The sequence below is a fragment of the Hibiscus syriacus genome, unplaced genomic scaffold (genome assembly GCF_006381635.1).
Source record: "Hibiscus syriacus cultivar Baekdansim isolate YM2019G1 unplaced genomic scaffold, ASM638163v2 tig00110577_pilon, whole genome shotgun sequence".
In the NCBI taxonomy this organism is placed as follows: Eukaryota; Viridiplantae; Streptophyta; class Magnoliopsida; order Malvales; family Malvaceae; genus Hibiscus; species Hibiscus syriacus.
The window spans coordinates 1,754,068-1,768,229 of NW_024062788.1; the positions used below are offsets into that span (position 1 = coordinate 1,754,068).

At 33.9% G+C, this 14,162-nt stretch overlaps 1 protein-coding gene across 1 annotated transcript; it reads left to right on the forward strand.

Annotated features, from left to right (window-relative positions):
• Positions 1-11,485: 11,485 nt before the first annotated feature.
• Positions 11,486-13,307, forward strand: LOC120133216. The gene is made up of 4 exons (XM_039149845.1): positions 11,486-11,808; positions 11,952-12,036; positions 12,132-12,241; positions 12,957-13,307. Exons 1-4 carry the CDS (start codon positions 11,677-11,679, stop codon positions 13,305-13,307), a joined length of 678 nt encoding a protein of 225 aa, XP_039005776.1. The 5' UTR covers positions 11,486-11,676.
• The last annotated feature ends 855 nt before the right edge of the window (positions 13,308-14,162 follow it).

Here is a 14,162-nt window from a genome sequence, read left to right on the forward strand (position 1 = left end):
GATCCAAGTTTCTTTCTCATTTGCTGCACCCTTTGATAATCTTTTTTAAGTCTTCTAAATCAGCTTCCACCTCCTCTTTCCGTTCTCTCATCATTATAAACTGTCTGGCATGAAATTCAGCCTCGATAGTCGACATGAAGTTTTCTCTCTCCATCTCTTCTATTTTCTTGGAATCTTTAGCCTTTTCCATTTCAAACTCAATTCTTTGGATTTCCAAATTCGAAGGGATATTTCTGATTTGTTCTTCTATCGACCTTGATCCCTCTCCAGATGTTAAAGGTATCTTATCATTTACCCTCCTGATTCTCCAGGCTTCATAATCAGGCGTCAAGATCACATCCGCTCCAACCACTTTAGTCCTAAAAGTCATCCTCCAAGAATCAGCCACATCTTTGATTTTCTTTCTATAATTGCCTTCTTTATAATCAAATTCAGCACCAGTCAAACCATGAGTCACGGGAACAAACTGTCGGGCACCGTACTGTCTCAATATCAACAAAGGAGCGTATCCCACTCCTCCCCACAATCCCAGTAATATAATCCAATCCAAATCTCCACATTTGAACAAGATTTGTGTACGCATCACCACGGTGTTCGCCATGCTATGTTTTGACTTTGTAGATTCCGGAAGAAATCAATCCATTGATCTTTCTGAGATACTTCAGGCCACTCCTTCGTAAGGTACTCAGCAACAGGAGAATAATCTTTCAAAAAACGGTTATAGTTGACCTTTTCTTCCTTCCAGAAATGGCTTCTGATCCACACAGTAAGCAATTGAGCACAACCCATAAAACGACCTCCCCCCAACCTTCTACATATATTCAAAGATCGGAAAGTTTCAGCAAGAATTGCATGGACTGGATTCACCTCTCTTCCTAACTTCTCAACCAAATCGACTACTGCCAGCTCGATCAATCCCAAACATTTTGGAAAGATTACCAAACCATATACCCAAAGCAAATACATCTCTACGCACGTTTTCATCTACATGTGCTTCAGCTATCTTTTGTAAGTGAGACCACGGCACTCCCTCACTTTCTCCCTTGCGTTGCAAACGATCATTCACCCATTTGTCGCTTGTGCCGGAGATCTTTGCAAGCTTTGACTTAAAGGAAGGCCCTTTTATCGACCGGGAGTAAACTTTGTCCACTTTAACGCTTGTCAAATTCAACAGAAATTGGTATTCCTCGAGGGTTGGAGTCACGTCCTCTCGGTTGAATGTGAAACAACTATAGGCCGGATTCCAAAACTGTATTATGCTTCGTATGAGAACCGGGTCTACCTTCACGTATATCAGATGAAATATATCCCCATAAGTCTGCTGAAAAGCTTGCCTCTCAATAAGATTCCAACTTTCCCAAATGGTTTTCAATCCTTGAAGCTCATTCTGTTTTAAAGAAGCTGGTGTATAATCAGACAGATCCGACACGTAGTCCCCTGATAGACTATCTCCCTGCTCTTTCTGCTTGGCTTCAGACCAGTTCCTTACATCTGCTGGATTCACTTCTCTGTTTAGGAAACTCCTTTCCATCGTGAAAGTCTTTCCACTTTACCGATACTCACAGATCAATCGCCTTTTCTAATGATATGTCTATGCAGAATGAAAAAAATAAACAAAACAAACAAAACAGTTAGTCAAAACAATTGCATAAATTTAACATAAAAAGATAAGTAAAACGGGAAATAAATCTATTATATTTATGTATTATCTACCCGAATAATATTCCTCAAAAAGGGTCCTACCCAAACATGCTCTCTACCCTCCTAAATTAATTAAATTCTAACTGCACCTAAATTCTTCACATGCTTTAACAGAATAAATCTATTCTACACACTCAAAAATAAATAAATAAAATAAAATAAAGAGGTTAGAGAGTTTCTCCATTGTGTACGCCTACTTTGGGTACCTATTGACGGACAGAGGTTCAGTATGACTCTACCTAGTGTGACCGTGCTATGGTTCACTATATGCATGGTTTCAGCTCTAACAGGAAAAAAAGGAACTCGAATTGTCCTTGATGTCGGTGCCCCCTTGGGCTACCAAACCCTCAATCCTCACCCATTACAGGTTTCAAACGGACCGAGTTCAATTCGAGGGGATTCACTGCCTTATACCCATACGAGGAATAAATTCCTACGAAGGTATAAGGTATGTATCCCATGGGTTATTTGCTAAAACTCATACGAAGAATAAATTCTTACGAGAGTAAAGCAATCACCCTAAATAATTTGGATCGAAACTCATGTCTAGAGCTCATGTTATGCTAATGAAAGTGATGTGTGGGAGGAGAAACAAACAAACCTTTGACTCAAAAACAGGAAAAATAAAAATAAATAAAAAAAAACACCCAATGAGAACTAAGAAATATCTGAAAAAAATGAAAACAATTAAAATGTTAGTATATAAAAATAAAGAGATAAAAATAATACATAAAAACTCAATAAATAGATCATAGCTTTACTAAAGATTCGAACTTATAATTTCCACCATAACGACCATATATAAGCGACCGACAGCCTGACTCTCTAGAGTCCCCAGCAGAGTCGCCAAGCTGTCACAACCATTTTTTTGTAAAACAATTAAATATTATTTTAAAAACGATTACGACTTTATTTTGGAAAAATTGATGATTTTGAACGGATTTGAATTAAATTGAATAGAGTCGCCATCGACCTTTGGGTTAGGTAGGCCGAATACCTAAAAACGTCTTTTAAAACAATTTTAAGAAAGATCATTTTTAAGACAAAAATAGTCTGCGTTTACCAAAGATTCAATTAAAATGGATTCGGGAGTCGGTTACGTGTGGGGAAGGATAAACACCCCCACAACGCCCAAAATTGGTACTGTGTCGCTTACACATCGTCGTAAATGGTGGAAATTACAATTTGAATATGAAGGAAAAAATATGATCTATTTATTGAATATTTGTTAAAATAAAATAATAGAAATACTTCACTTGGTAAGAAATCTCAAGATTTGCAATCCTCCAACGGGAAAGCTATCTCATCTATTTCTTATCTATAAAGTATATCATATCTTTGAATTACCACTAAATAATATCGTCATGAGTAGAAAATTCAATATGCTTAATTTATGTATCATTAATAGTAACATAACAACCATTAATACAATAAAAATTATGAGAATAATAAATAAATTATGATTTATTTATTGAAAATAAAAAAATCCTTTTCTCGATAAGAAATCTCGAGATTTGCAATCCTCCGCCGAGAAAGCTACCTCGTCTATTTCTTACTTGTAAAGAATATTTTCTCTTTAAATTAAAAGATAATGACGAAAATTGACATAAAATACATCATATTATACTTTTCCAAAACATACATCACTCATATTAAGATTCAATGAAGAAATAATAATAAAGATTAAAATTTAAATATTAAACAATATGACCATCAAATAAATTAATCAAAAAGATAAAAACAATGAAAATAATTTCTATAAGCTTGTAAAAGGAAGAATGTGCATTTTTATTATTCTGTTTGAACGTCGTATCGGATTGTACCACTTCGATCAAGTGATACTTTCCACGCCCATTCTATAAATATGTTTTCTTGAAAATAAAATCAAATATAATGAAAATAAAATGGCGATTGGAAATATAAACATTTACATTAAATTGAATTAAATACATTACTTACATAATACAAATAACCATAGAATATGTAAAAAATACATTCATACATAAATAACTAAAATAAAACTAAGTTAACATTACAAACCAAAATACAAACCAAATAAGCACATATGATAATTTCAGGGACCAAAATACAAATACAGAAATTTAAAGGGCTACAATCGAAGAAACAAGAGTTAAATAACTAAACTGAAAATACACAAAGACATGAAGGATAAAAGAAATATTTAAACCAAATGCCAAAACAGTGACTAAAACAGAAGATGCATAAATCTGAGGGCCAAATTCGAACTTTAATAAAAATGTAATAATAAACAGATAAGGACTAAAATATAATGAACGTAAAATAAATAGACATTAATCGATATTTACCCAAATATGAGAGTAGTGATCAATATAAAAAATTTCATAAATGAAGGGTTCAATGTCTAAACTTTCAGAAATATTAACAAACCAGTCCAGTGACCAAAATGAAGAAAAACATAAATCACATGTCCAAATCCGAAGATCATAAAAACCTACATAATACATAAACTAGTGATTTAAATAAAACAAAATGAAACTATAGGCTCGAAATAAGATTGCATGGATTTCCTTTAGTGACCAGATTGCAACCCTTACAAAAGCTTGAGGGACCTAAACTGTTGTTTACCCATAAATGCTAAGGACACGCGTGCAAGATTACAGAGATAAGAGGACCAAATGGGCTATTAGCCCTTAATCCCATCACTCGGCCTCAAAACGACGCCGTTCGACGTCTGAAAAATAACCCTTTTAAGGGTTATTATGAAACCCTAAAAATCATTTTCTAACCCCCCCCCATTTCCTCAGCCGCTTCACTCGTCCCTCCCTCATAACAGAGAGCCGAAAAGGCTCTCAACCACCTTCCTTCTCAACCTTTCTCTCTAGCAACCGGAGAACCCAAAACTCCCCGGCCACCGTAGATCGGTGGCCATGGGAGTAACCTCATCTCTCTCTACTAAAACCTAAGCAAATCAAAACCCCAAAGCCCACTGTACTCCAACCCTAACCAAACTAGAAGAGGAGAAGGCTTTACCTTCGGATACGGGGCTAGCTGGGATCGGAGAAGGTCACAACGGTGGTGGTTCGAGGAGGAGGTAAAACTCTTCTTTCCTCTCTCCTTTTTTCTGTTTTTTTCTTTTGTTTTTTTTTTTGTTTTCAATTTTCTCCCCCTCTCTGGTTTCTTTTTTTGTTCTTTTATCTTTGCTTGCCTCTGGATTCCTGGTGAGATGATGATGATATCTAGGTAGCTAGGATTTGATTTCTCTGATTGGGTGAATAAAATCCAGATTTTTCGGGATTTTAGGGTGCTATTTTAATGGGTTTTTTTTTAGATTTGGGTAAGTTTAGGCCACTGTTATTTGATGGGGTTACTGTTCACGCAGGAGAGCAGTCGGCGGCGACGGGACACCTCGGCTTGGTGGCTCGGTGAAGATCAACGTGCGGCTGGGGATTGGAATCTGGCTTGAGCGGCGGCTGTGTAGTTAAGGGATTAGGGTTGAAACCCTAAATTGATTTAGGGTTTGAAACCCTAAACTGATTTAGGGTTTGAAACCCTAAACTGATTTAGGGTTTGAAACCCTAAACTGATTTAGGGTTTGAAACCCTAATCTGATGGGTTGTCGGGGACTGGGATTGGGCCAATGTAATCTGAATTGGGCTTAGGGTCTCTGGGCCAAATGGGCTTCGGGTTGTTGGGCCTCTGTAATCTGAATTGGGCTTAGGGATTAGGCCTGCAAAAATTGTAATAATAAATAATAATAAAATAATAAGATAACGATAATAATAATAATAATAATAACGGGAAAAAAACCCGGACAAAAACGGGTATTTACAACTCATATTGGTTCATGTTCTCTTACTTTAGATTGTAGCCTTGACAATGTTCTCTTTGTTCCACAGTTTAAACATAATTTACTGTCAGTATCACGGCTTACTCATGATCTTGGTTGTTCCCTTACTTTTTATTCTGATTTTTGCCTTCTACAGGATCTCTGCACTGGAAGGATGAAGGGGATTGGTAGACAGTCTAGAGGATTATATTTTTTTGACTCTACTTCTTTTGCTTCTGGTTTGTCTGTTCCTCAGTCCCCAGCTTTAAATCATTTTCCTTTACTGCTCCTTGTATGGATTCTGCCAAGCTTGATACTTGTACTTGGTATGCTAGATTAGGACATGTTGCTTTGTCTAAAATGAATAAAATAGATTGTTTGCAATCTGTTAAGTTTCAACATGATTTGGTGTATAAATGTTATATTTGTTTTTTAGCTAAGCAAACTAGATTACCTTTTCCTTTAAGTACTTATAGGTCAGCCATTCCATTTCAGCTTATTCACATTGACTTATGGGGTGCATATAGAGTTTCTACACACAGTGATCATAGGTTTTTTCTCAATATTATTGATGATCACACTAGGATGACTTGGCTATATCTGTTGAAGCACAAAAATGATGCTCTTTCCTCTTTAAAACAGTTTATTTCCTTAGCCAAAACTCAATTTTCTGCCTCTGTTAAAGTAATTAGGAGTGACAATAGTTCAGAATTCTTTAATTCAAAATGTTACCCTTTCTTTTCTTCCCTTGGTATTATTCATCTAAGCTCTTGTGTGGGTACTCCTCAGTAGAATGGGGTTGCTGAGAGGAAACATAGACACATTTTAGAGGTTGCCCGAGCTCTTCGTTTTTATTATAATGTTCCTCTTAAGTTATGGGGTGAGTGTGTACTCACTGCATGTTACATTATCAATAGGCTCCACTCTTCTGTGATTAAATGAAAAACGCCATTTGAGATGCTTTATCACAAACCACCATCTTTATCTCATCTTAAAGTCTTTGGTTGTTTATGCTATGCAACTAAGTTCTCATCAAAAGCTATTCTTACTGTGTTCTTAGGTTATTCTGCTACTAAAAAGGCTACATTCTCTTTAATCTTTACTTAAAAACTTTTTTTGTTAACCGAGATGTCATATTTCATGAAGATGTCTTTCCTTTTAAATTTGCTTCCTCTGATCAGTCATTTTTTCCTCCTCATCCTGACATACCTGACTCTGATTTTTTGCAACTCTCATTCCCTTTTTCACTTAACAAAATTCCTTCCTCAGATTATGTTTTTCCTTCAGCCTCTTCAGAAGTCTCCACTAATCATTCTTCCACTAGTTCAGTAGATCTTTCCAATGCTTCAACAGATGTAGTTCCAGCCATTATTTCTCAAGCTTCTGTTCCTAGTCCTGTGACTACTATGGTATCTTCTAGAGTTTTTAAACCTACAATTTGGTTGAGTGATTATGTTCATACCTGCCAATCCAATTCTCCTTCAGGTCAGTATCTCATATTTAATCATATTTCTTATTCTCATTTACCAAATCATACACAGTCTTTTATACTTTCCGTTTCTCATTTCCTTGAACCAAAAATTTTTCAAGAAGCCCAATCTGATCCCATATGGGTTAAGGCAATGCAAAAGGAAATTCATGCTCTTGAATTAAATAAAACTTGGTCTCTTGTTCCCTTGCCCCCAGGAAAAATATGCATTGAGTGTAAATGGATGTTTAGAGTAAAATTCAAAGCCTCGGGTGAAGTTGAGAGGTTCAAGGCAAGACTTGTGGCTAAGGGTTATAATCAAAGAGATGGAGTTGATTTTGTTGATATTTTTTCCCCTGTTGCTAAGCTTACCACAGTTCGTTTTGTTCTTGCACTTGTTGCCATTTTTGATTGGCCTCAGTGGCAAATGGATGTTCACAATGCCTTCTTGCAAGGTTATTTACTTGAGGAAGTTTACATGGAGTTGCCTCAAGGTTTTTGTAGTCAGGGGGAGAATGTTGTGTGTAGACTACAAAAGTCTCTTTATGGCTTAAAGCAAGTCTCGAGATAATGGAATGCTAAGCTCACAAAAGCCCTCATCTCATCAGGTTATAGTCAAAGCAAACATGACTATTCTATGTTTACTAGGAGACAAGGGGATTGTATAGTAGTACTTCTGGTGTACGTTGATGACCTGCTAATCACAGGGAATGATGCTAAGATGATTTCAGAGTTGAAAGGAGTGTTGCATAAGAACTTCAAAATGAAAGACTTAGGAGAATTAAAAGATTTTCTTGGCTTGGAAGTTTTGAGAACAAAAAAAGGGATATTATTAAATCAGAGGAAGTATGCTCTTGAGCTTATTCAAGATACATGTATAGGGGTGCAAAACCTGCTGCAACGCCCTTGGAACAGAACACTAAACTTACTACAGTATAGTATGATCATTCATTGCAACAAGAAAACAAAGGTGAGGATTGTTTAGCTGACAAAGCATAATTTCAAAGGTTAATTGGTAGGCTGCTTTATTTGGCACATAAAAGGCCTGATATAGCTTTTTCAGTCAACATCTTAGCCAGTTTATGCATCAATCGAAGAAAGAGCTCATGGAAGCAACTCTTAAAGTGGTAAGGTACATAAAGAATAATCATGGGTTGGGGATTATCTTGAAAGCTTCAAGTAGTTTTCAGCTGGTAGCTAGCTGCGATTCGGATTGGGCAACATGTCCAATGACAAGGAAATCAATGGCAGGTTTCTGTGTAAAGCTAGGTGATTCACTAGTTTCATGGAAATCAAAGAAACAAAGTACCATAGCGAGATCTTCAGCATAAGCTGAGTATAGAAGTATGGCAGTGACAACATCAGAACTGATTTGGTTGCAATGGTTATTAAAGGAGCTTGGTGTCAACAATAATCAACCTGCAAAGATCTTCAGTAATAGCAAAACAACCTTATAAATTACAACAAATCCTGTGTTTCATGAGAGAACAAAGCATATCGAGATAGACTGCCATTTTATAAGAAAGAAAATTCAGCAAGGCTTGGTTCAAACAGAATTTGTACCAACTGCAGAGCAACAAACATATATTCTGACAAAAGCTCTTGGTGTTGCACATCATAAGTATCTCTTATCCAAGTTGGGAGTTAAAGATGTATTTCACTTCCCAACTTGAGAGGGAGTGTTAAGAATAAAGAAGTTGTTAAGGAAGTTAGGAATCAGTTAGAGAATTAGTTAGACAGTTAGTTTTGTTGTAAATACTATATAAGTGGTTTAAATGAGATAAATTAATACATTGAGGCATTTTCAGTAATTCTCTTGTTTTAACATCGAATCATTTTAATGCAAAATCTAAGTTTAATTACTTTAATTTATATATTGCAAAAAAAAAAACCCACAAATCGAGATATTTCTTGAAATAATGGTCGAATTTAGGGCTTTATAGAACCAGATAGAGACGTGATGGTTCTCGAAATGAACCGTCCTTCTTTTAGTTTTGGGTGTGAGGGGTACACGGGTACCTTAACTTGTGTACCCTTAATCTTTCACCAAAAATTGTCCCTAAATTAATCAATGTTCAACTTAACAAAACAAGGTTAATGAGTGTTAGAACAAGTGACTGAGATTTAAGAATTTGAGTTTGTAAGTCCAAATTTGAATCTTACTATCGTCACGTTTAACAATCTGTAAACTCTTATATGAATTCAAATTGAGTTTTAAATATGCTCTGATCATGGACTAAGATAATTAACTTTAACCTAAATCTTTGTATACAAAAAAGAACTATAAACCAAACATTGTAAGTTCTAAATAAGGGGAAAAATCAAAAAGAGAAATTGAAAAGAAGAAGAAGAAAAGATTTATTGTTCAAAATTTTGAGATTTCAATTATGTATATTCAAAGTCCAATCATATTTGTGGGGAGGAAGGACAGTTATTGACAAAGAGATTACCCTAAAATCAGCTCCATTCGATTGTTATTAATGACGACTGATAATGATCAAGAATCAATCAATATAAAAATTTACGACTTAAAACATATGAACCGAAAGAGTAAAAAAAAAAGAGGCAAGGTGAAAATAGAGATACAAAAGAATAAAATGAAGAGATTAAGAAAAAATAATTATAATCATAACAAAAATATTATCTTTTTACCCATTGGTGACTTGTAGGTGTAATCCGACCTGAAATAAAATTCGTATTACTTGTAAAATATAATTCTTATCAATATTTCAAAATTAAAATAAATATCTAATATGATATGATATAAATAATAGTTTTAGCTTTTAAAATTTATATATTTCATTAATTTAATGATTAAAACGAATCATAAAAACAATTAAATTGAATAAATTATTAAATATAATAAAATATTAAATGAGTAAAACAAAATCATAAAAATAAATAAATAACCGAATACTTTACCCTGTAACAGTCCGTTTGGATTAAGGAATTTAGCATTCCAGCGGGTATTTTTTTTTCTTGATGGAGGATACCCATGTTTGGATCAAGATTCACAAGGTAATATTTTAATACCAACAGTAAAATTTTTATTTTATTTCTGGGTATGTTATTCCCATACGTGTGTTAGTATTTTTCCTTTCCCGTGCTAAGGGCTAAAATACCCTTATTTTCTTGTGAGCTTGCCTCTGATAAAGTGAATCAACCCAAAAATCAGATGAGCTTTATCTTTCGATTTCCATATAACAATTTTTACAAGGCTAATCAAAGGCAATTGTTAAGGAAACAAATTCACAATGTCCTAGATAGTGGAAGCTATGAATCTCTGGAAATCTCGTCTGAGTTGGAAGAGGGGCTTGCTCAAACCATTGAGGAAGCAGAAGCAGCCTGGGAAATAAGTAAAGCCTCGAAGTCTCTTTTCAAGGAGGTAAAAATGCTATTCTAAACAAAAGTTGTGAAATTGAGAAGGTGGGTCTTAATAGATCTTAAAGCCATTGGGTTTTATTTCGTTTTCTTATTGGGTATTAATCTCAAATTTATCCATGAATCTATCAATAATGTCTTGGAATGGTAGGGGTTTTGGTAAAATTGAGAAATAAAGAGCGGCCTGAGAGTTGATTTCCAAACACCATCCTAAGGTAGTTTTCTTCCAGGAATCTAAACTGTAGGTCGTAGATAATAATTTCATAAGGAAAGTTTGGGGATCATCTCTATGACAAATGGTGGTTTCTCCTGCTGAAGGGTCTACTAGTGGAGTAATTAGTTTATGGGGATCAAGCCATACTGCTAGAAATCTAAATTTAGTTAATAACTTGCTGTGGAAGTAAAGACCCTGATTAGGAAATATGACAACATCATTTACATAGTATCACTTCTTGAAGAAGTGAAAGTTATTAATCCCACGTCAAACAGGACGAAAAGAAAGTTACTATAAAAAATATGCGATTGTCTGCAAATAAGGATGTAGAGAGGTAATAAGCCTTGAATTGAGCCTCTAATTCCAAAGAGTTGCCGAGCATTACGGTAAAACAAGGATCAAAATGGCCATAATCATGAATATTTTTCTTTCTCCTTGGCATGTTTTTCGTTTAATAAAATGCAATGGATTTTACAGATTGTGAAGGGAATTGCTGAAGCAGTATCCCTTTTGGAAGAAGACCTTGATGAAAGATTGCTTATTCACATATATATGTTATAGCCCAAGGAGGTATTTTATAAGAACTAGACCTGTAGTCATTATTTGTTATTGTTGTTTCACGTTCCCCAGTTTTTAAAGTTCAATTTCAATTTTGATCTGAAAATTACACGTTTTTGGTAGCTGGACATGTCGAAATTGTACACTGTCATCGAATATTTCATCAAGTAGCTTACGGCCTTGTGACTTCAGAATGGGAAGGGTCATCTTAACTTCTCTTCAAACTTTTAAGTGCTTCTACCACTTTGATCTCAGGTAACCTGTATTACCTATTAATTTTTATCTTAATCAAATCTATAACGTCACAGACCTCTATTATTTGGTTTGAGAATACCAGTTAAAATTGTCCTTGTGTACAAGTGAAGTTCACTCTTCTTTCTTAGCGTCTATTTTTTGCCTGCATTAGGCTACCATATGACAAGGCTTAATTTGCAACTTGGTTTCTCTTTTCACATTGTTGGTTCTCTACATACATATGTTGACATTTTCCTACCTCCTATTTTAGCATCAAAAGAATGTGTAGTCATTTTTTATTAACTATGGTATATGTTACCCAAGCTGCCTATATATCAAGAGAAAGCATCAAAACCTGAGACACTTGTTGGTGTTCTCCGTAATGGAATTTCAAATTATGTTCAAGAGCTGCGAGGTGCAAAAGCCATGATCGATGGGAACCTTGTGAGAATTACTCTAATCAACCTTTTGAATCTCAGAGCATCTTATTCATTATTAATCTTCTATGATTATGGAATAATATCTATTCCTTTTTAATAAATCCCTCACCTTTCTACTGATAATTGCTATGATCTTTTTATATTTAGGTTGTTAATGATGAAACTTGCACAACAGACGATTTGCATGAAGTTGAGTTGCTTCTACCATTCATGAAGGATATGTACATCGGAGGTTCTCTGGCCATTCCAATTTTGAACTCAATTATATTTTCATGTTTGTTATAATGTTAAATCTAACATTTAATAATTTGCTTAAATTTTGTGAAGCATGCAACCAGAAAGATGTTGTAGGTATTGTCAATTTTACTGGTTCTGTATGTTCCTTTTCATTCTTGAATTCAAAGGAACCAATTTCACAGGCTGTTGCTGATATAAAGGTACTCATTTCTTGGTTTGGATAACAACTTGGTCTTTTTTTTATATATACTAGAGAAGTGTTGGGATGTAAATTTTCATCCTAAGAAATAAATGTTGCATCTTTATGTAAGATAACAACGAGCAAGTTAGATATGTTTCAAATGTTTATCTGACTGGTTGTGATTGGAATAGAAATTTTGGAAAATATATGAAATTATCTGATTTAGTTGAGTTGATGTTGACAAATTCAGTACAAACGTGTGCACCGAGAATCTAACATTCTCTTGCAGATCAAAAGACATTCTAACCCTAAACTTTGGTCTGAAGAGTCTTTTTCCACCTTATGTCATATATGGTTTAAATTAGAGTTAGCATACCTCTCAGTTGTAAATTGTGCTTCTGTATGCATGGTGCAGGCTTTTTCATGTAGCTATTATTTTCTCTTAATTGGCATGTCATACTTTATTTGGTGATATGCTTTAAACAAGCATATACTATATTTTATCTTCCTTTCGTTTTTATTGAGTTGTAGTTTCTCTTTATTTATACCAGTCATGACTAGTCAATTCCTTAAAGACTCCTTGTAATTCTTCAGCATAGAAATAAGAACTTGAAATGTTAACATTCAGAGGTTATTTGTATGTTCTCAATCCCATAAGAATAGACGACCTTATTCACTTGAGTGACATGTGCTTGATGATCTTTTCTTATGCAATTGTTTATGGCTCTGATCAGGATGATATCATCAGGAGTTTGCTAAGCAGGCTGGATATCATTTGTGATGAAGTGGATGAAAATGTATGGCCAAATGACGATGTAATTAAGGAAACAAGAAATGACCCATTGTCTGAAAAGCCGGTTTCCCAACTTGTTTTACACTCCTTGAGGTGCATTAGCATTGTTGATAAGTCTTTATTTTATCAAAAGAACCTAAGTCTAATTAGAATACTTATTTACTATCATTCAATTTATTATTTTCTCTTTTATCTATCAATCAATTTGAGGAGTGATACTTTCTTTTGCTTAGATCTTTGCTGTAGGCTTTCTTATTTACAGTACATTATTATCATCATGGCTTCATGCTAAAAAATTAAATGAATACAAATTAAACATAAATACTTATAAAAATAAATAAACAAATACAAATAAAATCCTATTCATTCAAACTTAATTTATTTACCCCAATAATTATGTATCAAATTTTTTAAACACCATCTTCGTTTTTACTATTTACGCTTAAAAATCTAGATTTTTACTCTAAAAACTAATCCTCAACAGTGTCAGTTCAAAAATTTGGTTTTCGCTACAGCTTCTATTGTTGAATAGGACATCATTTTCCCTACAAATAGTCCATATAATTCGGAAATAAGTCAAATTTCAGACAAACTTACAATAATTCGGACATAGTCGAATTAGCAATCTCATGACCGATATCTTAGAATAATTCGGACATGACCGAATTAGCAGCCACTTAAAATTGTTTTAGAATTTTCTTTAGATACAGGTAAGCTATTTCACTTGTCATTTGTGTATGATCTGAAAGAAATTAACGGTCTAGTATGTTCAAAGTTTGGCCTCTGTCGGATTTTGTATGTTCGGAGAGAAATTACAAGTTAGGAAACATGAATTATTGGGTTGCTTGTTTTTCGTAATCAAGAGTTAAGTACAAATCAGATTATGACTGAGTATTAATAATTTTATTAAAATATTAGCAAAGATAATGATGAATGACGGTTAAATATAAAATTATAGACAATATAATTTTTAGTGTTATATTTTCTTACTTATTTGAATTATGTTTTTGTAATATAAATTCATGTGATAAATAATACTGATAAAGTATGCAGAATTAAGTATAAATATAAAAGATAAATAAATAAATTATTGTATATAGAAGATATAATAAATATTATATATTAGATAAAAAATAATATACATATT

What these genes read in the sequence shown, in the direction of transcription:
- LOC120133216 (XM_039149845.1), top strand. Translation starts at nt 11,677, where the DNA reads ATGTTACCCAAGCTGCCTATATATCAAGAGAAAGCATCAAAACCTGAG. An exon ending in CCATGATCGATGGGAACCTT is followed by an intron (nt 11,809 to 11,951) that starts GTGAGAATTACT and finishes TTTTATATTTAG; the next exon opens with GTTGTTAATGATGAAACTTG. An exon ending in GAAGGATATGTACATCGGAG is followed by an intron (nt 12,037 to 12,131) that starts GTTCTCTGGCCA and finishes AATTTTGTGAAG; the next exon opens with CATGCAACCAGAAAGATGTT.